Source organism: Peromyscus eremicus, chromosome 16_21, assembly GCF_949786415.1.
Source record: "Peromyscus eremicus chromosome 16_21, PerEre_H2_v1, whole genome shotgun sequence".
Lineage (NCBI taxonomy): Eukaryota > Metazoa > Chordata > Mammalia > Rodentia > Cricetidae > Peromyscus > Peromyscus eremicus.
Genome location: NC_081432.1, coordinates 28,058,477 through 28,083,293, shown reverse-complemented (window position 1 = coordinate 28,083,293; position 24,817 = coordinate 28,058,477). Strand labels below are relative to the sequence as shown.

General features: G+C 40.0%; 1 protein-coding gene across 1 annotated transcript; it reads left to right on the top strand.

Annotated features, from left to right (window-relative positions):
- The first annotated feature begins 2,326 nt into the window (after nucleotides 1-2,326).
- Nucleotides 2,327-23,146, top strand: Slc5a7 (solute carrier family 5 member 7). Its single transcript, XM_059243968.1, has 8 exons — nucleotides 2,327-2,504; nucleotides 5,608-5,721; nucleotides 6,409-6,564; nucleotides 11,406-11,554; nucleotides 14,663-14,806; nucleotides 18,230-18,383; nucleotides 20,762-20,979; nucleotides 22,517-23,146. The coding sequence occupies exons 1-8, from the start codon at nucleotides 2,327-2,329 to the stop codon at nucleotides 23,144-23,146; spliced, it is 1,743 nt and encodes a 580-aa protein (XP_059099951.1).
- Nucleotides 23,147-24,817: the final 1,671 nt, after the last annotated feature.

The window sequence follows — 24,817 nt, the reverse complement described above, 5'->3', positions numbered from 1 at the left end:
TCAGTGTTTTATTCTTTTTCTCATACCCTCTCCATAACAACCCTCCTGCAACACGCATACACTTAAAATGATGTGCAGCTATCTCTGTCTACAGTATGTGCAGCTATTACAAGATAAAGACGTCTACAGACAGGCATAACAGACATACAAGCAATCCAGTCATAAAATACCGGATATATAGGTGTGCACTAAAGCTGTAGATGAAGTGATAGGCTGAGTGCTTTTGTAAAACTAGTATATAATATTTAAGCAAAGATGCACCTGGCTTCCTTGGCTAGAAACGATGTTTCCAGGGTATACACACCAACTTTGTTTTAAACAACATTTATGCAACTGTGAGAGACTTTTGTTGTAACCCAATTTTTAAGTGAAGGGAGTATGGATATAAAAGAAAAGGGAAAACACTGTCTAGTCTAAACCTTCTGAACAAGTCCTCTATGTGAAGCCCATCAACAAGGGCTTGAAATCACCCCCACTGAGGCCCACATAAGACAGGAGGAGGGGGCGGGGGTCAACTGCCCAGACAGAGCTTTCCTGGAGACACCTGAAGGCAGGTCTGAGAAGCCTCCACTCTATCTCCAAGTGAAATCCTCTGAGTCCATCGCTGTCTTTTGCACCCCAGGGGGATAGAAAAAGTCGGCAATTAGACTTGGGAACGACCTTAGGGTCTGGAGCCCTCCATTCTAGAGGAGCAGGTGACTTGACTTGGGATGGGAACATGGACTTGGGCAAGTGCTGGCTTTGAGCCAGGCTTCTCCCTTGTACCCGGCGCCACGCTAGGGCACAGTCCGCAGCTCCCGCCCAGCACCACTTTGCTCTGACGTCCGTCTCCAGAGCTCTGACGATCGCCCCCGCCCGCCACGCTTATATAGAGACTTTTCCCAATACTCCGATCGATCGCCTTGCCCCTCGCAGCCCTCGCCGGGCTCCCCATCGACCCCCTCCACTCATCCCGAGCCTCCCTCCCTCGCTGCCCCGCACAGCCGCGGGATCAGGGGGCGCCCGGACCCCCAGAGCAGCTCCGGGTGACGCCCAGGTAAGAGCCCAGAACAAGAGCTGTGGCCGCGCCCTCGGGGGCCTGAGAGGAGGGACGGACTCTGCCTGGTGGGGATGCACCCCTCTGCTCAGCTGAAAGGCACTTGTGGCTCTCGGGCTGCCTGCGGCTGCAGACTCTCTGGGTTTTGGAGACCCGGGGCGCAGGGGACCAGGGCAGCTGAGCGCCAGGGAGTTTGGGTGGAGGGGGAATTTGGTGGCTCTGCGCTCACAAAGGCAGAGCCCTCGGGGTCCCAGCTCCCTTGTATCCCGGAGGTGAGGGCTTGCATCCAGTGCCTCACCACCCACTTGCAAAGCGCAGGCTCCCACAGAAACTTAAGCGCGTGAACTGGGTGCAGGGAATATCCCAGGTAGAGCGCGGAATGAAAGAACAAGAATTCCATAAGATGAATCTTTAATTTAGAACTTGACACCTGTCCTCTTCGCTTCGCTCTTCGCTCTTCCTATCCGTGACTGTGGTTTAGACTTACCTTATTTTAAATCCTTTTCTCATAGAGACCAGGAAGGGGCGGCCGGGGGTAGGGGGGTGGGGTGGGGCATGATATGAACTGAGGACAAAGGAAGATTGAGAGGGCCGAGGGTCATTCATTTAAACAACGAACACATCCTTAGTAAATTAAACCACAGCTGATGCATTTTAAATAAATTTTCCTAGTACCACCCTGCCCCACCCCCAGCATATTGGGTTACTTTTGGACCTGTTTCCTGAAGTCGTCTGAAAGGATAAGTAGCGGATGAATAACGAACACACACACACACACACACACACACACACACACACACACACGCATGTTATTAGAGTATTCCTTTAGGATACATTTAAATTAATAAACAGTTATGAAATATCGACTTAGTTTCAAAAGGCAAATACAGGAATAATAGCAAATGATCTCTTGACAGAAGGAGTTATAATATAAATCAGACTTAATTTTAACTTGAAAGAACTTATAAAATACAAAAATTATTATAATTGTGTTTATGTTCATTCCTTTTTTTCCCCCCCTGTTTCTTCAAAATTCAAAGCATTAACTTATTCAGTAGAAGCAGATCAGTGTAGTGGACACTTGTTGGCCACGACTAGTTTCACAGGAATTTCAATGCAGGCTTTTTTTTTTTTTTTTTTTTTTAAGGGATGTCTGGAGCCAGCTGCTTATTCTTGGCAGCCTGTGTAGGCATAGTGCTTGGCTGCTTAATAATGCATTGCTGTATTCTCTACAGAAGGCTTGATGAAGTAACCTACTGTGGAAGTTCCTGCACATTACCTTAAATAAAAATGGCTTTCCATGTAGAAGGACTGGTGGCTATCATCCTGTTCTACCTCCTTATATTTCTGGTTGGAATATGGGCTGCCTGGAAAACCAAAAACAGCGGCAATGCAGAAGAGCGCAGCGAAGCCATCATCGTCGGGGGTCGAGACATTGGTTTGTTGGTTGGTGGCTTTACCATGACAGGTAGGTGATCCCATGCCTGCTTCTCCTGCTGGCTTGTGCTCTGAGTAAGAAAGCAAACATTGCTCTTTGTCCTTTGGAGTTCTTTCAGCCCATGATGACTATAGTTTAAAGTAATTTTGTATTTAATTTAAAAGAAAAAGGTTTAATCTCAATAGTACTTGACGAAAAATGAATTTAACAATAAATCACTGGACTAAATACTAGCAAAACAAATAGTCTCTTAACTGGTCAGTGGGTGGGAACTGTAAAAACAAAGGGGTGCAGGAATGCAGAGTCATAGTCTTTCAAGTTGTGAATCTGTGGTTTAACGTCATGGTGTCTCAATGCATCCATTAATACAAGCATGGGGTTGTGACTGAGTTCTCTTAAATGATAAATGAATACTAACTAGTTGAACTTTTTAGCCTGAGTAAATTATTTTAGAGGTACTACAATTCCAATCTAATTAATGCCTGTCAGATGCCCACCTGCTCACTTAATAACCATTTTCCTTAAAGGAAGCAGCCTACAACACTAAAAGGAAGCTTTCCTGGATCCTTGGTATAGAAAGGGAAAAGTCAGGGTGTGTACCCAAAGAAATCCACACGCCAGCATCTGCATTTTTCTTCCTTTATAATTTTCTTTGTGTTAGGAGGGGCCTTGATCTTTCTTCCTTTGAACTCAGAGTGATTTCTTTAGTTTTTCATATTTGTCTTGATCACTGAAAATAATTCAGAAAACAATATAAACTTATGTCTTGTAGATGATTGGTAACCCTTAGGTCTGAGCCTTGCTTAGTGAATATTTAACACCTGTGACCATAATCTACTCTAGCTGGAACTCTTGACATCTCATTAGAAAAATATCTTACTAGGAATCATAACCAAATAAAATATCCATTTCTGTGCAGAAGGCTATTTAAAGACAGTTTACCCTGTGTGTCATCTAGGGACATAACTATCTCATAAGGTGGTCTCCATGTTCTGAACGCTTTCATTTTGGCTATCTGAAATAAACACTATCCTATATGGATTGTAGATTTTTATCTGTCAAGTATTCCCTTTATGAATTCAGGCATACTCTCAACAACTATAGACGGATTCATGTGCTCTGTACAGCAGACCCTGTGAAAGGTTCAGAGTTAAGGGTATCTCCGGAGTTGATTAGTTAGCAAAGATCAGGGCCAAGCTGACTACACTCAAGATCTCTCCATGTTGTGCTGTGTGCAGCTCTCTCACTGGTGTGCTATGTCTATTTAGAAAAACATTTTGTTTCCAAAAATCATAAGAATAAAGGAGCTGTTGAATGTCTAAGCATTTTATTCACTGCTGATTATTATACCATTCTACTACACTATAATAATCTATTTCATATAGTCATACATTGTTGCAGAATTTGTTATTTCATCATATGCAATTTTTTAAAAATATGGCACACCATTAAAGTATGTAAAATAGTCAAATGAGGCTGTTTCTTATAAAGTGTTATCATAGTCTAGCTAACATGTTAACAGTTCTTTCTCCAAGCTCAGAAGACTATTAATCAATAATGACCACTCATTTAAAATTTGAACCACATTATTTAAGCCTCACCAGATTCAGGCTGCTTGCATGCATTTCATAAGAAATAGAGAGTGAATATGTAGATTCTTTAAAAACATATAGTTTAAAAGAATTCGTGTTCTTGCTCTCTATTTGACACAAATATATGTAAATGCGGGGAACAAATTGTGGCTGAGAAATGACTAAGCCAATAAAAAATGGCAAGACTTTAATTATGGTAAGTGACCAAGTTTTTAGTTTTATATCATAATAAATGAAATCACTCAGGCACAGATTTGATTTTAGGAGAGGGACTGCGATGCCACACGGTGAAAAGCAATTGCTAACGAGCTTTGTGCTCCTAAGATCTTGGAGCCATCTTCATTCTGCGCCAAGGTATTCCTTTCAGCCATCTTAGCTTGAAGATGAAGTCTCAGGTTCTGAACCTTGTAAACACAGATTTCTTCTGCTCCTTGTTACATACTCCATGTGCTGGACAGAGCAGAAAAATTCTAAAATTTCAACAGGGTTTAGAATGAGAACATCAATGAATGGCAGCCGTAGTTGTCTGCACACCAGGTGTGAAAAGCTTGTGTGAAGATGGGAGTGGCTGCTACACATTTCCTGCTCCCTTCAGGATTTAGTGCCTACATTTCACATTAAATGTACCTAAAATTTCTAATCAGGAAGGTCTTCTAAGTTAATGTTTTTTTTCTCTTATTTTTGAGATTGTATTACAATTATCGGATTATATCATTTCTCCCTTCCACTTTCCTCACTCCAAACATTCCCATGCCCCCTTCCTTGTTCTCTTTCAAATGCATGGCTTCTTTTTTCTTTAATTGTTGTTACACACACACACACACACACACACACACACACACACACACACTTAAATAATGTTAATCCCAGCACATTCTTCTTTGCCTGTTGGATGAATAGAGGAACAAATTCTGGCACGAAAACAGCCAATCATATCCTAGTGGTATAGACAAGCTTTCTATACATAGAGATGTATTCTTTTATGTTGCATTCTTAATGGGATGATTCAGTCTCCTGTCTGATAAGAGTATTAAGAGCCTGGGACCTTCATCACCCCACATATACTGTGCACATGGATCACTGTGAATCTTTGTTATACTCTTAGAAGTACATAAACTACAAAACCTTAGAGTTCTGTTAACTTTGTTCTTTCCAGAAAGAACAAGTATTATGGGTCTGAGAAGCATTAGGGAAGGGTATTAGGGCTTAATATGACAAAAATTAATTATATGTAATTCTCAAAGAATTAATAAAATATTATAATAAAAATGAATCATATTTGTTATCATGAGGAAACGTACTAGCTTGTCAGTCAGTTTTGGCTTGAGTTAGCTTAGGCAAAGCCTGTTTTCTTTAGTTCTTTAACTGCTTTCATTCAGTAATTGTGCTACAGAAGTTTTATATATCCGGAAAAAAAAAAACCCACATCTAACGGAATAGTTTATGGCCACATGAAGCCAGTGGCCACTGTGTTGGACAGTTAGGCTCAGGCCACAGCAGGTGAAGGGAGTGTTATAACCCCGTTGTTTGTTCCATTTCAGCCACCTGGGTTGGAGGAGGTTACATCAATGGGACAGCTGAAGCAGTTTATGGACCAGGCTGTGGTCTAGCATGGGCTCAGGCACCCATTGGATATTCTCTGAGTCTGATTTTAGGTAAGTGGGTGTTGAGATCCCAGTGACTCATTCAGTACTCAGCATAAAGTACAAATAATAAGTCAAATGACGTGAACAACTATTGTGGAGAAAATTTCTAAGTAGCAATTACCAGAAATTGTTATGTAGCAACACTGATGCTTAATCTCCTGATTGTGTGAAAACTTCTTTGATCTTATGGCCACTAGAACAGTGAATTTCTTAAACAACTGTGATTTATTTCTTTCAAAAAAGAGTATGGATGTATCATTAAAACCTAATCAACCGCATTGCCCCTTTGTTCCTTTTGGTAAGTGAAACTACTTAAAAGTTTGAATATTATTTAAGAGAGTGCCTGCTATACAAAAATGCTTTTATTGGATTTTGTACTTACTCAAAGTGTCTAAATGTTGGATTGTGTGACACAAATGCATCAAAGTATTTTAATGCACAGTGACCTGGTCCATGTCTTTCAATTCACATGCTTCATTTATGTTATCCAGTTGCCCATTGGACACAGCAGTGTTAGATGTACTAAGGAATTTACATTAGGTTGCTAAATATTTCTTGGTAGGACATGTAAAATAGGTTTCTTAATGCATATGGATATCTTAAAGATTCACTTTCCTGGGGGGCCGAGGGGGGGAAGATACATAGTAAAAAGGTATCTATTGCGACTTTGTTTTCACAAGTGCTTGTTCGTTTCAGGCGGTCTGTTCTTTGCAAAACCTATGCGTTCCAAGGGATATGTGACCATGTTAGACCCATTTCAGCAGATCTACGGAAAGCGCATGGGTGGGCTGCTGTTCATCCCTGCACTGATGGGAGAGATGTTCTGGGCTGCAGCAATTTTCTCTGCATTAGGTAAGGTTTAAAGAAGATGGTTCTACTGGGTCTCCAATTCCTGAATGTAGAATTTGGCCTCTTAAGAAAAATCTTCAAAAAACCTGTCCAGATCCATATTTATTCTTATAAACTCTCAATAGAAATTCTGTACTTAGGAAAGCACGGCTGTAGAGGTAAAGCTAATCTCGGCTTCATTTGTCTTAAACCTGATTCCCATCATTACAGTGTGGCCATGAGTTATGAAGTTCAGGAGTTGCTTTTGTATGACACTTAGACTTAGAACACAATTAAGCACAACTTAATTAAGTTAAGTAAGCACAATTAAAAGGTACAGTTTGAACAAGAACTTAAAAAAAATGTTCATGAGCCAAAGATTAAGAGGAATCTTTGGTCTTAAATAAATTTAATAAATTTGTTTACCTTTATTCCCCCCAGTAACTATTTTCACTTCTGTGAGCACACTTTATCTCTTCCTGTTTTTCCTTCTAATGACTGCCATGCTAAAACTGATAAAGGTAGGCAAAACTAAATCCATTAAAGATTTTTAAAAGTAGTAATACTGTTACATAAGATATTGAAAACAGATACAAAACAATGTTAGAGTACCAACAGTAAATAACATTTGCAGAGAAATGGAACCTCGTGGCCTTTAAACAAAACTGACAGGCATTCAAGCAGAGCCATCTAACTTGACATGTCAAAAGAAATTTTTGTGGAAGCATAATACTATGGTCAATTAATGGTAAAACTGAGGATGATAGAACACAGCAAGGATTGATTCTCTCACAAGTTTGAGGGCGTTTTGTTTAACTTAGGAAGTTTTCAGTCCCCAGCTTCTCTTCCCCTATGTCTACTCTTGGAGATGCAGATTTGGAGGTGAAAACAACCATGGCTGGTTTCTAAAATGTGAACAGCCTAAGGCTGTTGAGGCAACTGGAGACGCAAACCCTGGAGAAGCTGTGTGCTGCATTACTTGCATTCTGACAGTCTCACCTCAGCCCTTGGACCATTCTTAACTGTTCAGTCCCTCTCCTGGTTGTCAATCACCTTCCTCATCTCTGTCCACCTGTCCCTCTTGCCTGCCTCAGCCAGTCCTTCCTGACTGGAGTCAGTGCAGAGCTCTCCCTCCTTGCGATTCTGCTCTCCTCTGGTAGCCAACTCTTTTGAAATTCAGGCTTCATCACCCTCTTTTCTTTTAAAACCAAAATTTTCAACAGAATCTATAGACATGACAGAGCCTTTGTTTCCTCCTCATCCTGCCCCTCAACAATTTCTCCTCCACAAGGGTGACCCTTCCATCTTGCCTCTGACAATTTACAAATCCAGTTGCCAGGGCTTTGGACTCTCTCCTGTGTTTTCAGTGGGACTATAGAAGATCTTCAGTCTCAATCCACTGCCTTTAGATCAAAGACAGGCCTGTCCCAACCCACTGAGTGTGGAGCTAGTGAGCAGCTGCAGAGTTGGACCCCCACAGCCCTCTTCAATGGGCAAGGTGGCCACGCCCCGGGCACTCTCCTACACAGGATTACCATCTCTTCTCCAAGTGAAAGGGAAAGGCTTAAGTCTACAGCCAGGTGCTAGGTGGTTAGAGCAAAAGAAATTTCCTTCTGTGTTACATATGCCAGACCGCGAATTTGTCTCTTGGTTCCAGTATTATCTTATATAGATAGCCTCTGTACTATCTGAGATTAGTTCACACCTACTTTGTCACCCTATCCTCTCAAATGCCTATATGATATGAGGTCATGTTCTTGATCTCTAACTATGGAAGGAAAGAAGTAATAGTGAGAAAAGGAAGACAGTTTGCTAGTTCATAAAATACACCAATAACTCAGTGAAAAATGTCACTCCCCTGTGCTGGACAACTTAAAGTCTAATGACATAATGTACAAAAAGAACAGTCCCCACAACCTCACTCTCATTAGCTGAGAAACAAGGGAATTTTGTTTGCCACGGGTTTTGGCATTAGAAATTTCAGGTTTAAGAACAGCCTACCTGCTGAGGTATGACAGGAAGGAGTGGGCTGAATAACAGAATACAAAATGCTCACTCTGGCTGAATAGAGATCCTGAACAACAGTCCTGAAAGGCGAATAGAATTAATGAGCTGGAATTTCTATGGCATTTTACAAATACAAAACAACAGCAGATAAACTCTGTACTTAGATGTAATTAGATAGATGTTCGTCTATGTTTGTCTATATTTCAGGATGTATGAAAACATGTTAACAGTCTCTCTGTATAGACACACATATGAAGTAACAGATAGACACACACACACACACACACACACACACACACATGCACTATAAGCAACAAATATACATGTGCTACTTACTGCCCTTGGTAGAAATCTACATTCTAGCAGTGTATGTGTATTATAAAGTTATTGCCTCTGTTCTTTAGGTATAATTGCTGGCTATATTTCAAAAGTAGTGTTTGTAAGAAATAATCTTGGGACACTTAAGAACAAATATAAACTCTATCTGTATTCATTTCCACCTCACTATGAATGGGCATGGGGAATGAAAACATAGGAGAATCTTTTCTCTGTAATTACAATAAACATTTATTTAAGGTAATATAGCTATCAAAGAGATCATTCTCACTGTACAGACCAGGCGTAAGTAGCTCCACAGCACCCCTTGAGGATGGTTGCATTCACAGGTTTCACCTATACCATCACTTCTTTGTCTGGTATTCTCTCACTTTTCTTTCCTAAATAACCTCTTCCAGACATTACGCAAACATTTATCCTTCTCACGTTCTGTTTACTACATTAAGCAAGACTTGTGGGCCTCGTGAAACAGTGCATCAGTCACTGGATGGGTAACACTGACATTGTGAAAGTTCTCTGGATCATGTGACTTCTGCTACATCTTCTTCCTTGCTTACTGTGTCCTCTGATTTGACATTAAATTGCTGAATAATACTCCACTGGGATACCAGCCAATACCAGTCAATACCAGTTAATACCAGCCTGGTGCTACCAGGCTATGTCTGGTTATAATTTTGTTTGTTTGTTTGTTTGTTTGTTTGTTTTACGAGACAAGGTTTCTCTGTGTAGTTTTGGTGCCTGTCCTGGATCTCACTCTGTAGACAGGCTGGCCTCAAACCCACAGAGATCTGCCTGCCTCTGCCTCCGGAGTGCTGGAATTAAAGGCGTGTACAACCACTGCCCGGCTCATCACAATTTTGAGTCAGGAATGAATCAAAATTGTTGATAACACCTTAGGATGCTTGAATGAAATGTGTGCTTGTATTTCTAGTAGCTAAATTCAATGATTTGTTTCATAACTTTACATCAACAGGTTGGTAGATGCAGTTTTTCCTTACTACAATTAATGTAATCATATAGAAAATATTTTCAGAGAAAAACATCAACCAAAATATAGTTTTGATAGAAAGTCAGATGACTGCTCTAAAGTCAATGAGTTGCAACCAAAGTAGCATCTCCAAAGACTAGTTAATCACTTTGCCTGTGATTAAATTGCTTATAATTATGGCATTATAACTTGGAAATGTTATGAAAGCAGAAAACTTCACCAAAAGAGTGACAGAGATTGGCAATAAAAATTCCAACATGGAAAACAAACTTCAGAAAAAGAAAAAAACACCCTATTAAATGTCCATACAATATTTCCACCATTTGTTAAAAGCACTAATAAATAATTGACCTCTTTTGTACTTGAGTAATAGGTCTTTATTATATTGCTCTTTTTACTCAAGGAAATTGTTCTATTAACATGGTCAAAGCTTAAAGTATTTTGTATTGCTGTTTTAGAACAGCCTGAGTTGCTCTTTAAATAATGCATGTTTCTCCCTGGTATTTGGTATACACTATGAGCTTTCCTGTTAAGGAGTAGGAAGAGACAGCAGTGTTCCAAACTGCCCATTCATAAAATTCTCAGTGGAAAGACAGGCACCAACAAACAATGCCATAAGGCAAGAAAGCAAAAATATTGAAGACGAAAGCTACTAAAACTATGAGTTTTCTCTTTTTTATTTTAGATTCGTTTATTTTGTGTGTTTGACTATTTTTCCGGAATGTATGTATGTATGTGCACTGTGTGCCTGGTGCTGATGAAAGTCAGAAGAGAGTGTCAGATCTCCTGGACCTTTAGTTATGGATGGTTGTGAGCCACCGTTTGGGTGCTGGGAACTGAACCAGGGTCCTCTGTAAGAGCAAAATATGCTCTTAACCACTGATCCCTAAACTATGATTTTTCAAAGCCGAGATTCTCAGTATGTTCTGAGTAGAAGGCACATGTTTACCAACGAAACAATTTAAAGAGATCTCTGGAGACTTTGAGAAAGAAAAGAAATGATAACTCCATTTACCAATTTTATTATTTTCTCCTATAAATTTGACCGAGTTGTTTGGCATCTTGTAGGGTTTGTCTGTTATTGGGGGCTAGCAGAAGGCAAAATATAAATAAGAATTGACTGTAAATTACAGAAAAGGGTGCGCATGCCTCTCAGAAAGACTTCTTATGGATGTAAGGAGGTCTGCTGTACATGTTTAAGTAAGTCAGAATTTCATACAGTCAAAGCATTGCAAGTTCTGAGGATGGAGTTGTATTTATCCATATTTCTAGTTGTTCTGTTGTCATGTGTTTTAGATATGCCTTACATAGATTAACTAGCAAAACACCAACTACAAGTGTATCCTGCTGTATGTAGAGAGATGCATTTGATTTACTTAATTAAGGCTTAAAAATTTCCGTACAACAGTTCTTTTCCACTGGTGTCATCCTGTATACCTTACAAGCCCCTGGGACATATCTGCTGTGACTTCACTTTGGAGGCAGAATCACGTGTGTTCCTTGACCACTGAGATGCCCGGTCATTTCCTTCTAGGAGCCACCATCAGCGTGATCATTGATGTGGATGTGAACGCATCGGTCATAGTCTCTGCACTCATTGCCATTCTTTACACCCTGGTGGGCGGGCTCTACTCTGTGGCGTATACTGATGTTGTGCAACTCTTCTGCATCTTTATAGGACTGGTAAGTGACACCACCCTCATATTTTATCTCCTTCCTCTCTCCCTCCCTCCCCCCTCTCTCTCCCTCCCTCCCTCCCTCCTCTCCTCCCTTTCTCCCTCCCTCCTTTCTTCCCTCCCTTCCTCCTTCCCTCCCTGCTAAAAATTAATATTTATTGTAAATTAGAAAAAAATCAGTGGATATATGATTTCCATCATGAAAATAGTAGATTTAATATTATTTGAAATACTAATTTTTTCTCTATGAACTGGCTAAATCAAAAGCCCTGGTTATTTTTGTTAGTGTTTGACAGAAAGGGATGCCCTAACTCTCACTGCTACAAATATCTGCGTCCTGCTTTCCACCTCTATTAGTTTGGATCAAATTTACTAGTGACCCACTTTGGTATTCAGTGGCAACACTTTCTTCTCATGAGCAAAATTAATTCAGTGGTAATGTGGACAAAACACTTCTCATCTTCTGTTAGTTACTATAGGGTGACTGGCAGGACATGGAAGCTATGGCAGGGATCTAAAAATGAGGGGATTACTTACATAAGGGATTAGCAAGATTTACTATTTCTATTATTCTTAGGTAAATCAGATCACACTCCTCTTATTAGGTAAAGAATACAATCACCATGAAGCATGAGTAACATCAGGACGACAGTGAAAGCACTCTGGGCATGTTAAATACATTCTAGTCTACTTTTGACACTTTGCACCCTCAAACCTTAAAATGCAAAATAACAATTACATTTATGATAGTATACAACACCTAATTCATATAGAAGAAGAATAAATACAAATGTGTGCTCATTCTATGTCATGGGCTGATATGGGTCCATGTACACAGTCTCTTTAAATACAAGCATCATGTCAAGCTATCCTTATGCAGAGCCACAAAGAAAGCATGTGTACTCACTTTCCCAGTCAGGATCAAAATATCCTGATTTTCTTCTCTGTTATTTATTTTTCTTATAGTAAAAATCTCTAATGACTATTTTAGTTTTTACCCTCCATGTTTGGAGATGAAAAAAATGACTCTCATAACTTCTTATTGTAACTTTGTATCATCAATAACAATGTCCCAGAAGAATCCATTGACTGCAATCTGACTTACACAGTAAATATTAATTCCCATCTAGTCACAAAACCTGCATTTCTCATTCATCTCCTAGACACTGTTTGTGTTGTAAAGTGCCATTCACACATTGTAAAATTAAATTTGAGAAAATTTAATTTGCTCAGGAATTCCCACTCCTTATTTTTAAATTGCCCAAATTAAGTGGATGTGCAGAATTCTGGTTTTTACTCAGGATCATTATAACCACCCATAAACAAAGCAGAGAACACAAAATCGGTTCTCCAGGAGTGTCAGAGGCGAGGTCAGTGTGGTGATGGCAGCTCTCATAATTGATGCACTTGTTATCTCAAGAAGCCCAACCCCAGGGGATGAATCTGTCTACCAATGATATATATCCTGCCTCTTTGCTTTGCATGAGACCAGAACTTAAGCCACACAGACTCATGAGTCAAATGTGTTGGTGTAGGAGTGCAAGGGCAAACCTATGTAGGGATATATGTTGGAAATTTTTTGGCCATAAGGCATAACTTAGTGGATAATTATGTGGGTTAACTAGTCTTTCTATTCCTTGGTTAAATAAGATCATGTGTGTTTTATTCAGTAAAGAATACTACATACTTATGGGTTTCTTAATTAAAGCACTATAGAATTGTCTGTCTAAATATAGTTTATTTTCCCGCTTTAGTTCCTATACAAGCATGTATAATCAGTCTATACTTTAACCATACCTTCTCATACTCCATGATTCTGTGGGTTTTGTAATCATCCTTGGAGATCTGAAACTGAACACTCGGTTCGCTTAGTTTTCCCTTTCTGACTTCTGTTCTCTGTTCTAACTCAGAGGCTGTTGACTCTACCTCCCTGTTCTTACTAACATCTTTCAATTGCCAGTGTCTCTGTTGGTCTTCAGACCTTTGTCAGGAGGTAGAAGAGACCACTTGTGGCACTCCTATTTGTTTCTGTGTTGAAACACATTATTAATATCCATGACATTAAATCTAAATATTTGTCAAGCTTTAGAGAATGTCCTCGATCTTCCAGTTACCTACAAAACAAAATTAAAATCCTTTAGCTTGAAACTCAGGGTTTTCTTCTTGAGTCTGTCTTTGTCTCTAATTTCCAGAAGCCACCCCTCTACAAGCAAACCTTGTTGCCCAACAAATCTGAACACACACACAAACACACACACACACACACACACACACACACACACACACACACTTACACACACCATTATGTAAATGATATTTTAATTGATATTTCCATTTAGGATATTTGACTTTATAATGGTCCAAAAGCCAAGCACAATCAAAAGAAAACTCTATTTGAAGTTTGAAATTGCCTCTTTTCCTGCACTTGAAAAACTCAGCTCAACCCTCTCTGATTCTCAGCAGTGACAGACAACTGCAGTTCCAAGTCCACCACACAACCACACAGGGAAACAACCAACATAGTTCAGTGTTCTTTATTGCTGAGCAGTAGTGTTTGGTAGGTCCTGTGGGTTAAAAGCATTTTTGGCTCACATTGGTTTCACTCCACAAAGCTTGCCATAAGTTGAATAGTGTGTGGACACTTCTTGTCTCATTTCCCCCTGACGCCTTCAGCTCTGTCCCTCTCTACCAATGTGTGACACATCTTTCAATCACCTCTTTCCCTATCATATTAATGATGTATATCTTTGACCAATTCACAGAAAACTAAAATGTGCGTGTGTGTGTGTGTGTGTGTGTGTGTGTGTGTGTGTGTGTGTGTGTCTGTGTGTGATGGAATGCTTTTTTTCCCTAAAGATTCAGCTGACTGCTCCTATGATTTATATGATCCAATATCGTCAAACACATGAGTAGTCAATGTGGTTTTTTTCATGTTTTTTTAAACCCCTATTTCATGGCATTTTATAGAGAACATAATTTTAGATCCTTCTCTGTCTGAGAAAGAGAAACTATCAAGCTGCGCCAGCTCTGAGAAAGATGAACTAGGAACATGACTTGTGCATATCTAGGACAGTTAAGCTCATAGCTAATGCTCCAATGTCACTCTTTGTTCCAGTGGATCAGTGTGCCCTTCGCCCTGTCACATCCTGCAGTCACCGACATTGGATTCACTGCTGTACACACCAAATACCAGAGTCCCTGGCTGGGAACCATTGAACCAATTGAAGTCTACACCTGGCTTGATAATTTTCTGTTGTTGGTAAGTGACACTGTGATCTGAGAAATGTGGTCTAATTGTTCATAAAATCAAAGACATTTTTAGGATTTTTCACATGTATACTTAAAGCTTCAACTGCTGATTCATGGCCGTATATGAATTGACTCCTGTCTTGCAAGGCTGGAGCCTCATGTCTAAGGCACTCAGTGCATGAGATAAGTTGGGAAGCATCACTAGGGAGTTGCTCCACAAGAGGAGTCCTCAAGAGGTAGAGGTGGCTTAAAACACATAGAACCCTGGTGTGACAGCCCTATCAGAGAAGGACATGGGGGAAATTGTGGCAGAGTGCAGGCTGAGGAAGTGTGGAAAACTATGCAAACTCTACCAGATTTTATGCCTCTGCTAACTAAAGAGATTATATATGAAAATAACACATCACATCTGATTATTATCTGGTTATTTCTTGTAGCACAGTGAAGGGGAAATTGGTTATTTTTATTTCTTCTTTAGAGAATGGATAGTATTTTATGAGTTTATGTGTGTGACACTTTGCTGAGTACTAGCAATTTCTCAACCCTCAGAGTGGGTGCATTTTTCCCAGTAAGAATTTCCCAATAAAAGGCATGAAAACTTGGGGAAAAGTGTGTTTCCAATAGTGGTTTCCCTCCTAAAAATTGTGAAGATAACTCCTTGGCTTTCTTTTTCCTGGTGTACTTTATATTTATAAATATAAAGAGTGAGATGTGAAATGACACTGCCTGCCAGTGTGTTTATAGTTACATGGAATGATGAAAGGCAGAAGCAGGCATCTTGTTGACTATCAACCTTGTGCTGAGCTAGGAATTAAAGCAGAGCAATAGAATCTCCTGGTCCTTTCTCCCATAACACATTGAAGTTCTCATAAGACTCATCCATAAAACAAAACATTATATCCAGTTCTTAGACAGACTCATGATCCCAATTACTTGACAAGTAGAAATTAAATAGCGTACGTTGAGTGGAAGGAGAAAGTCTAGAAATAAGCTTTGGGTTGTCATCCTGATGATCTTTGATCTCCTGGTTATTTTTCACACATCTCTATTTTAACATGCTTCCTAAGTCCTGCTAATGGCACTGGAGGCCTTTCTCAGCCCTACCATCCCTAATTGGCTCTACATTGCACCTAAAGCCTCATTACCTTGGTTTCTCATTGTCGTTCTTCTACACACATTCTCCAAACTATCCTGTCTTCATCAATAGGGCTACCACAACAAAGCACCACTTACAGAAATTTATTTTTCCACACACTAGCAGTAGAGTCTGTGGTCAGGAAGCCAACATAAGTGGGTTCTGCCAAGGGTTCTCCTCAGGTTCTAGGATGCTAACTTCTGACTGTGCCCTCCCATGGAGTGAAAAATAAGTACATAATTTAAAGGTCACAAATCCCTTTTGGAATAACTCCACTCTTATCATCTGATTATGTCCCCCAAAGCCTAATTCAGTTCCAAATACCATCAGATTGGGGTCAGGTTTTCAGCATGTAAACCTGTCTCTTTGAAAACATAGCCAGATTTTACTTTACTTAAAAACTAGGAATGTTCAGGATGGTTATTATGTATCTAAAAGTGCATAAATTCATATCATTTACAGGCATGGGAGATATTAATGACATACTAATATACAGGTTTAAATAAAGAAAATGTTTTTGGAAGATGATATACTTGAGGAATGGAATTATGGATTTTATGATTTATTTTTTAACTATTTGTTTATACTTTTGAATATGTGTGACTTGTACAGGAAGGGAAAGTGCCCTGGATTCAGTATATCAGGAACTGTGCTTGGCAAGATGAAGTAAATATAAATAAGACAGCCACCCCAGAGTTAAATCCCTGAAAGAAAGACACAGGGCAACATAGCAAGCTCATTGTCTATTCCCTCATTTGTGTGCTACTTACTGAATACCAGCTTTCCATCCATCTGACAGCAGGAAAAGTGTCAGTACTGCAGGGGACAGTCAATAAATAATCTTCCAAGCTCCTCTCTGACCACTACTCATACCCTGAACTCTATTAATATCATATATGTGGTGGACCCACAGCTGCCTGGGTATTGGTGATATATGCAGTGGTCCCACAGCTGCCTGGGTATCATGATGATGTGTGCAGTGGTCCCACAGCTGCTTGGGTATCATGATGATGTGTGCAGTGGTCTCACAGTACCTGGATATCATGGTGTTTTTACTCTTTTTCATATTAACATCTCTTCGAGGGACTCTCATCTTCCTAAAGGTCCAACTCAGATGTCATTTCTGTAGGCTTTCCTGATAAATATGTAGGCATCCACTTATCTCCTTATCTCTCAACTCCCAAATAATTGTTTCTCAGTTTGGTTTCCATGCAGATGTCTTGTAGCCAATTATACTGCAGTTTAATGCCACCAATCTTTTCGATTTTGTGTCTTTAGTGAAAATTTTCAGCATACTTCTGGTGTACCTATGAACATTTGCCAATTATTTACAAACTCTGTGCTAACATATATGTCATTTAATTGAAAAACCACAACACAGTAAGGTATTCGGTAAAAAATGAATATAGGCAAAAGTTCTGATACTCCCTTTAAGGCGTCATTGAGCTTTGGGCACACTCCCCTTAGTAAAATGCCACAGTGCATTGATTCTCCCAGAGAAGTGTGAAAACAGTGTCTTTCCACTCCACTCTCATACCCACAACATGCTCAATGTCTATAGACATTATTGGGCTGCATGATTCTGATTTCATCACATACCTTCAGAATTTCAATGCATTTTTTTAAATTTATATTGGAATTTCCATCCCAATATAAACTGAAGACTTCTGTATAATTTTAAGGCACTAAAAGCAGATAAATTAAGGAAAAGACAAGACCGTCTAGCATAGTCACAAAGGGACTCCAGTGTCTAATAAAAAAATCACCATTGGCACACATTGATATTCTCTGGATGTTTTAACAAGCTACTTGTTGGCTTGGAACCAACCAAAGTCCAGAACTGAGGCACTGGCAGACTGTGCTTGGTATGGGCTGGTCCTTCATAGACAACACATTTTTGCTGTATCCTTACTTAGTAGAAAAGACAATTAACCTCCCTTCACTTTTTTTTTATTGCTCTTTTGTTTTATTAACAAGGATACTAACTAGATTCATGCTGACTCCATTTTCATGATACAATGAATTCACCCAGAGGCAATAATGACACGGATTCCTTCAACCAGAAGACCAGAATTTAACCTGAGAAATGTGGAAGTGGCCCAAACTTCACAACTCAGCAAGCACAGTGGCAGCAGTTGGGATTTGTCATCTGTGGAGTGTGTTCTATACTTCACATCTCTACTAAAACTATTCTAAATGCAGTTGATTGATGCAGTATTACAAAGCTCCTAAAAGAGAACCCTCTCCTTTGCCTCCTCCTTCATTTGGCTTACTCTGAATCCCTGGGTTCTCGTGCAGATGCTGGGTGGAATCCCGTGGCAAGCCTACTTCCAGAGGGTTCTCTCTTCATCCTCAGCCACCTACGCCCAGGTGCTGTCCTTCCTTGCAGCGTTTGGGTGCCTGGTGATGGCTCTACCTGCCATATGCATAGGAGCCATTGGAGCCTCCACAGGTAAGCCTCCTGCACCTTGTCACATTTGCAAGGTCGTGTCCCAAATCCCGAAAGGCTGATCTCTCTATCTCACATCCCATTTCGCCCCCCCCCTCCACAGTAAATGAATTCTTTCTGCATGGCCCTACTATGCCTTTGTTACATCATTCAGCAAATGGAATTCTAGTTCCATGATCTCTACTTGGTTTCTGTTGCTCACTCAATGATGAAACATTTGGAAACACCCAACTTTGGTGTATCAGCAACTGTATTCTGTCAAATAGAAGATCAACTGTGATTCACACAGTATATAACCTGAGGGATGGGGAGGGACTTAAAAATACCACTCCATTTTTGGCTACTCCATGGTGCGTCTAACTACAAATGGTAAAAATGGACACTGAAAACTTTCTACAGATACCTGGTGAAACAAAGAAAAGCAGCAATTGCAAGCCACTGGCTTAGGAGACAATCCTGATCATATTTGGTCTCCACAGACCACTGTGAACTTGAGATTTTAGCCTTCTATTTTCAATAGTTGACTCACCCAGAGGGATATTTATTTTCCCTGCAGAAACTAAGCAGTAAATATATTGGTAAAGATAAACAAAATGCTAAGACAACAAAAAAAGCAATATAAAATGTTTATTTCCCTGTTGGCTTCTATGAAACATTTCTGAAGTCTTGTCTTTAATTTTCTTGAACTTAATCATTCCTGTCTCTCATGTTTTTCCCATGGTAGAAAGAGGAAGCAAGATCCCCTGTAAGGACACTGACCACGGTCAGGAGGGCTCTACCTTTGCATCCTAATCACCTCCCTGCCTACTATCAATAACATCACCTTGAGGATAGGGGTTTCAAAGACCCAGGGGAGGGACAAACACAAGATTATAAAAGCATAATGGCAGAGGCTGAGATGTGTGGTCAATCGAGCATTTTATGAACTTCAGAACTATGTTACAGCTGTTTTAAGTGTGATTAGGAGGCAGTTTTCAGCATGTGGAGTGAAAATATGTAATATTAACCCATATTGAGAAGCATTCTCTAAGCAGAGGTAATTAAGACAGATTTGAACGTGTTCATCATTCACCCTGTTGTCTCATAAAAGTAATGGCATTTATTGAATTATTTTGGTTTATTTCGATTTTAGTTTTTAAAACAGAAGTCATGATTTGTACCATAATCTTCCCCTTCCACATTCATACATGACATAAAACAATAACTAAATGATAAAAACATTGGCAAAGGTCCTCATCAGTGTCTGCTTCTGTAAAAAGAAACTGTGATTTGCTTCGGTCACCTCCTCTGTGTGTTTATGCAGGTGTAAGCAGGGTAACAAAACCAGCATACAGCCTACTGTTTTCTTGGATTTAGTGTACACTCTTGGTAATGATCTTTAGTAACTCCCTCAGTTGCAGCATTAGCCCTATTAGAATATGGCCATGGCTTTAATGATGACTATAATGGGAAGTGGGGGAATGGCATCATCCAAGGAACCCACTACTGCTTGGTCCTGACATTACAACATTAAGGAAGATCACCAAGTATCAAAGAAGCTAACTAATGTACATATCCGAGTCCCTTGTCTTCTTCAACACAGGCTGCAACCAAACCAGACAACACAGGGGCAGTGAGATGGCCCAAGGGTAAAGACACTTGACACTGAACTTGGTAACCCAAGTTCCATCCTTGGAACCAACGGTAGAAGGAGTGAACTGACTTCTACAGATTGTCTTTTGACCTCCATACTAGTATGCTATAGCTGAGTTGAGTGCTGTACATGCATGGGCACACATGTACACACACACACACACACACACACACACACACACACATTAACAAAGTGGAAGCAGTGTATTCAAATATAAACTGAAATTTTTAAGTCATTCTATTAGACCAAATTCGAAGACCTCCAAGAAACCTGAGCCTCATGAATGAAAAGAAGCTGCCCCCTTCCTCCTAAAGAAAACCCTCTGTAAGATAGAATTGCTTGGGAGAAAATTAACTCAAAAGCAGCTCCAAGGCTGTTACATTATCTTCAGAGGCTGTTACAGTATCTTTAGGAAAAGGGTGAGTGGGAAAAAAAAATCTGCTGTGATCTCTGTGTGTGCACAGGTCCCTGGGCCTCACAGAATGAACTGTAGGCATTCATTCAGTTCCAAGTGGTCTAAAGGAAATGTTTGGTTTAGGAAAGTTTGTTTTCTGTGATTCTAAGTATGCCCCACTGCACACAAAGAATATCTGTGTGCCAGGGCCCAGCAGGTGTGACTAAGCCTGAATGCTATCAACACACACAGGAGCCAGGCAGGTCGGACATCTTACATGACCAGCATATGGACTTCCCACCTCAGTAGACGACACAGAGACTCTCAGTTGTGATGGTTGTTTCTGCTCCGCAGACTGGAACCAGACTGCATATGGGTTTCCAGATCCCAAGACCAAGGAGGAAGGAGACATGATTCTCCCGATCGTGCTGCAGTACCTCTGCCCTGTGTACATTTCCTTCTTTGGGCTTGGGGCTGTTTCTGCCGCTGTGATGTCCTCAGCCGACTCTTCCATCCTGTCTGCGAGTTCCATGTTTGCTCGCAATATCTACCAGCTTTCCTTCAGACAAAATGTAAGACCAGCCTTCTAATCTGTCATTATTACCACTGCATTTGCTGTAATATATATTATATATATAATATATAAACAAATATAATATATATATATATATTTATATAAAACCATTACAGGGTAAATCTCTATCAGCTGAAATGGCAAATTTGGAATGTTCCCAAATCCCAATCATTTTGAAAATCAGCTAGATGTCACAAGTGGGAGGTGCCATACTATGAAACCTTGTTTCATTTACAAAATTACCTTCATCCCATACCTACAAGGTATATATGAAATGTAAATTGTTTTCTGTTTTAAACTTGAGTTTCCTTTCTAAGGTATCTCATTATGAACATGCAAATATTACAAAATATAAAAATAAACCCCTCTGGATATAAAACACTTAAGCTCTCAGGCATTTTGGATAAAGGATACTCAATCTGTGTATATACATTGAGTCTATATTGCAATCCAGCCCTTATATTTGGTTGAATATACATATTTAAATGTAGTGAATTTATTTATCCTGCAAATGAATCATAGCAATGCATGCTATTGTTTATTTTCACACTAAAGGGAACATGTTGGTGTAACTATTTCATAAGAGACTGCCATTTTACTATATCTTAAACTTCTTGTCTTTCTGGTGAAAGAAAATACAGCTTCAAAAATTTTAGAAAATCATTTAATCTGATTAAATATGCTAGGGTCCTAGAGAGTTCTGGTAGCCATAAGTCATGGTGAGCTACTTCACACTATTTTTGCTGTGGTCTTTGAATTCTGAAGGATACCTCTAGCATACAGATTTTCTTTATGGAGCCAAATGGTTCTAGGACAGTTTGCTACTGTGGTCCTTGGGGGACAATGAATCCCTCTCAAGAGTGTTTCTCTATCATATAAAGCTTGGCTTCTCATCGGGTTTCTTAGGTCATAGTCAGCAAAAGTAAGTCCACTGGAGCCAATGAGATGGCTCAGTAGGGAGAATGTGCTTGCCACCAAGCTTGGTGACCCAAGTTCCATCCCTGGAACCCACATAGTCAGAACTGACTCTTGTAAATTGTCTTCTGACCTCCTCATAAGCACCATAGCATATGCCTTTACACACACGTGTTTGCATACAAATGCAATTCAGAAAAATAAAATGGCCCATTGATGTTTTACCAAGGGAATTCCCTAAAAATACCTGGTTTAAGGCACCAAAAAAGTAGTTATCTTTAAAAATGGTAGGACTCTTACAAAAGACAAGCCTTAAAGGTGGTCATATTCCCAGTGCCTCATGTGGGTAAGTGAGATCTTACCTTGCCATAGTTTATGTGTGACATCTGACCTTAGGTCATCTCAGTTTGTGCCTGTCCATTCAGAGAAAGGCTCCATAGTCTCACTTCGTTCATATGGTACAAGAAGCTCTCGTACCCAAGTGCCATAGGTTACACCAGCTTTGAACCTGGGGGGGGGCTGCATAAGATCAGTTTTTAAAGCGTAGACATTTATCCTGTTCATCACTTAAAGAGCCAGCACATTGTTTGCCAAGCTGACCCTGCACTGATTCCTCACAGGCATCAGACAAAGAAATTGTGTGGGTCATGAGGATCACGGTGTTTGTGTTTGGAGCATCTGCAACAGCCATGGCCTTGCTGACGAAGACGGTGTATGGGCTCTGGTACCTGAGCTCTGACCTCGTCTACATCATCATCTTCCCACAGCTGCTCTGTGTCCTCTTCATCAAAGGAACCAACACTTACGGGGCTGTTGCAGGTTACATTTTTGGACTTTTCCTGAGAATCACTGGAGGGGAGCCATATCTGTACTTGCAGCCCCTAATCTTCTACCCTGGTTATTACTCTGACAAGAATGGTATATACAATCAGAGATTCCCCTTTAAAACGCTCTCCATGGTTACCTCATTCTTGACCAACATTTGCGTTTCTTATCTAGCCAAATACCTATTTGAAAGTGGAACCTTGCCTCCGAAACTAGATGTATTCGATGCCGTCGTCTCGAGGCACAGTGAAGAGAACATGGACAAGACTATTCTAGTCAGAAATGAGAACATCAAATTAAATGAACTTGCGCCTGTGAAGCCTCGACAGAGTCTAACTCTCAGCTCAACTTTCACCAATAAAGAGGCCCTCCTTGATGTTGATTCTAGTCCAGAGGGCTCTGGAACGGAAGATAACTTACAATGACCCCATCTAAACCATACAGAACAGAGCGTTGCTGTAGGATAGTCCTGGAGAGAAGGTTTGGAGCATATCTAACACATATTAAAATATAAATGTTTAGAGGGGAAATATTTGCAGGAATAAAGAAGTTATAATGGATGAGTTCAGAAAAAAAAATAACAATTGCACAGTGAGAAGGAAGGAAGCGTGAAAGCAACAGCTTTATTTCTCATCACAGCACTTTTAGTTTTAAATAGCTTTGTTAAGCATATAAAAGTGAGTAAAGCCCCAGCCAAAGAAAATGGCCAAATATGACTTATCTTTATTATGGAAAGAGGAAGTATCTATTAACGAGCCCATGGAAAGGAGACTGAATGGTTCTGATCATCTTTGCTGGCTAATGCTCTGGACATCAGTTTAATTTCTACAACACATAGACTGCATTGATTTGCAACCACTACTGTAAACGATGCAGTGAGTTAATCAATTTACTTCTCTCCATGTATGGATTAGCCTGCTCTTCCATGATTTGAATGTGACATTTGCTCAGTTTCCAGTGTGCACTCTCTTACTTACCCTTTCTTGCTCTTCTGCATGAACTCTCTCTCTCTCTCTCTCTCTCTCTCTCTCTCTCTCTCTCTCTCTCTCTCTCTCTCTCTCTCTCTCTCCATCCATCCTTCCATCCAACCATCCCTTCGTCTCTCTGTCCCCTTCTCCATGTTTCTCCCTCCCTCTCTCCACTCACTCTTTCCAAACTCTCCCTCTCTTTCTCTCTTCTAATTTTGTTTTTGTGTGGTGCTGGAGATCTAACACAACAGGGCCTTTCACATGCTAGGTAAGGGCTCGCATACTGAGCTACACACCCAGCTCCACAATTTGTTGTGTTTTTTTTTTTTTTCTGTGAGGCCATATATTATTCTAAGCACAAGCAACACAAACAAAAATTTATTTAATAGAGACATTTTATGTGTAAATGATGGAAAATAGGGTCCATGTTGGGATGGGAAAAAAAGCACTGAACTCCTTGAGGACGTCCACAATTGCCATATGCTCAAAGAAAAGTGCCCGAAGCGAAGCATGGAAGGTTATTGGGCAGCATTACAGCAATAAGTCTAGAAGAAAATTAAGAAAAGGGGAAGAGGAAAAACGTATTTCTATCTCCAGCTCTAGTATATTAAGTATTGTCACACCTTACAAATATAGTGTCTTGGCTTATTTTCCAAGTCAGTGCTGGAGACAAAGTTGAGCCATATGTCAAGAAAGGCCATTGTCTAACATCTGTTGCAGGTGATGATTACTGCAACAGCTTGCATTCACTGCGGATTTCTTACCAGCCATTCCCAAACAACTCACAGAGAAACTGGACAACAAACCCCACTCATTTCTGGACATTCATGAATAGAATAGTTTAGTGTTAAGGATCTACTCCGGGCCCTTTTACACATAAGCCACTTTTGGGCCTGGAAAGATCCCCACAAGTGTATATACTGAATTTCAAAACGTCATAGAAAACAAAAAAGTAAAAACAAATCCTAAAGAGAAGAAGCCATCATTTTAATATCTGGTGTGCACATGACTTTCAAGAGGTCAGTGGTTAAATGTAATTCTGTTCCTGTTCGTAGTATTCAGCATTAAGTACAAACCTTGTGCTCCGAGCCCTAGAACTCTTGTCTATAGGTTACAATTGGAACTGTC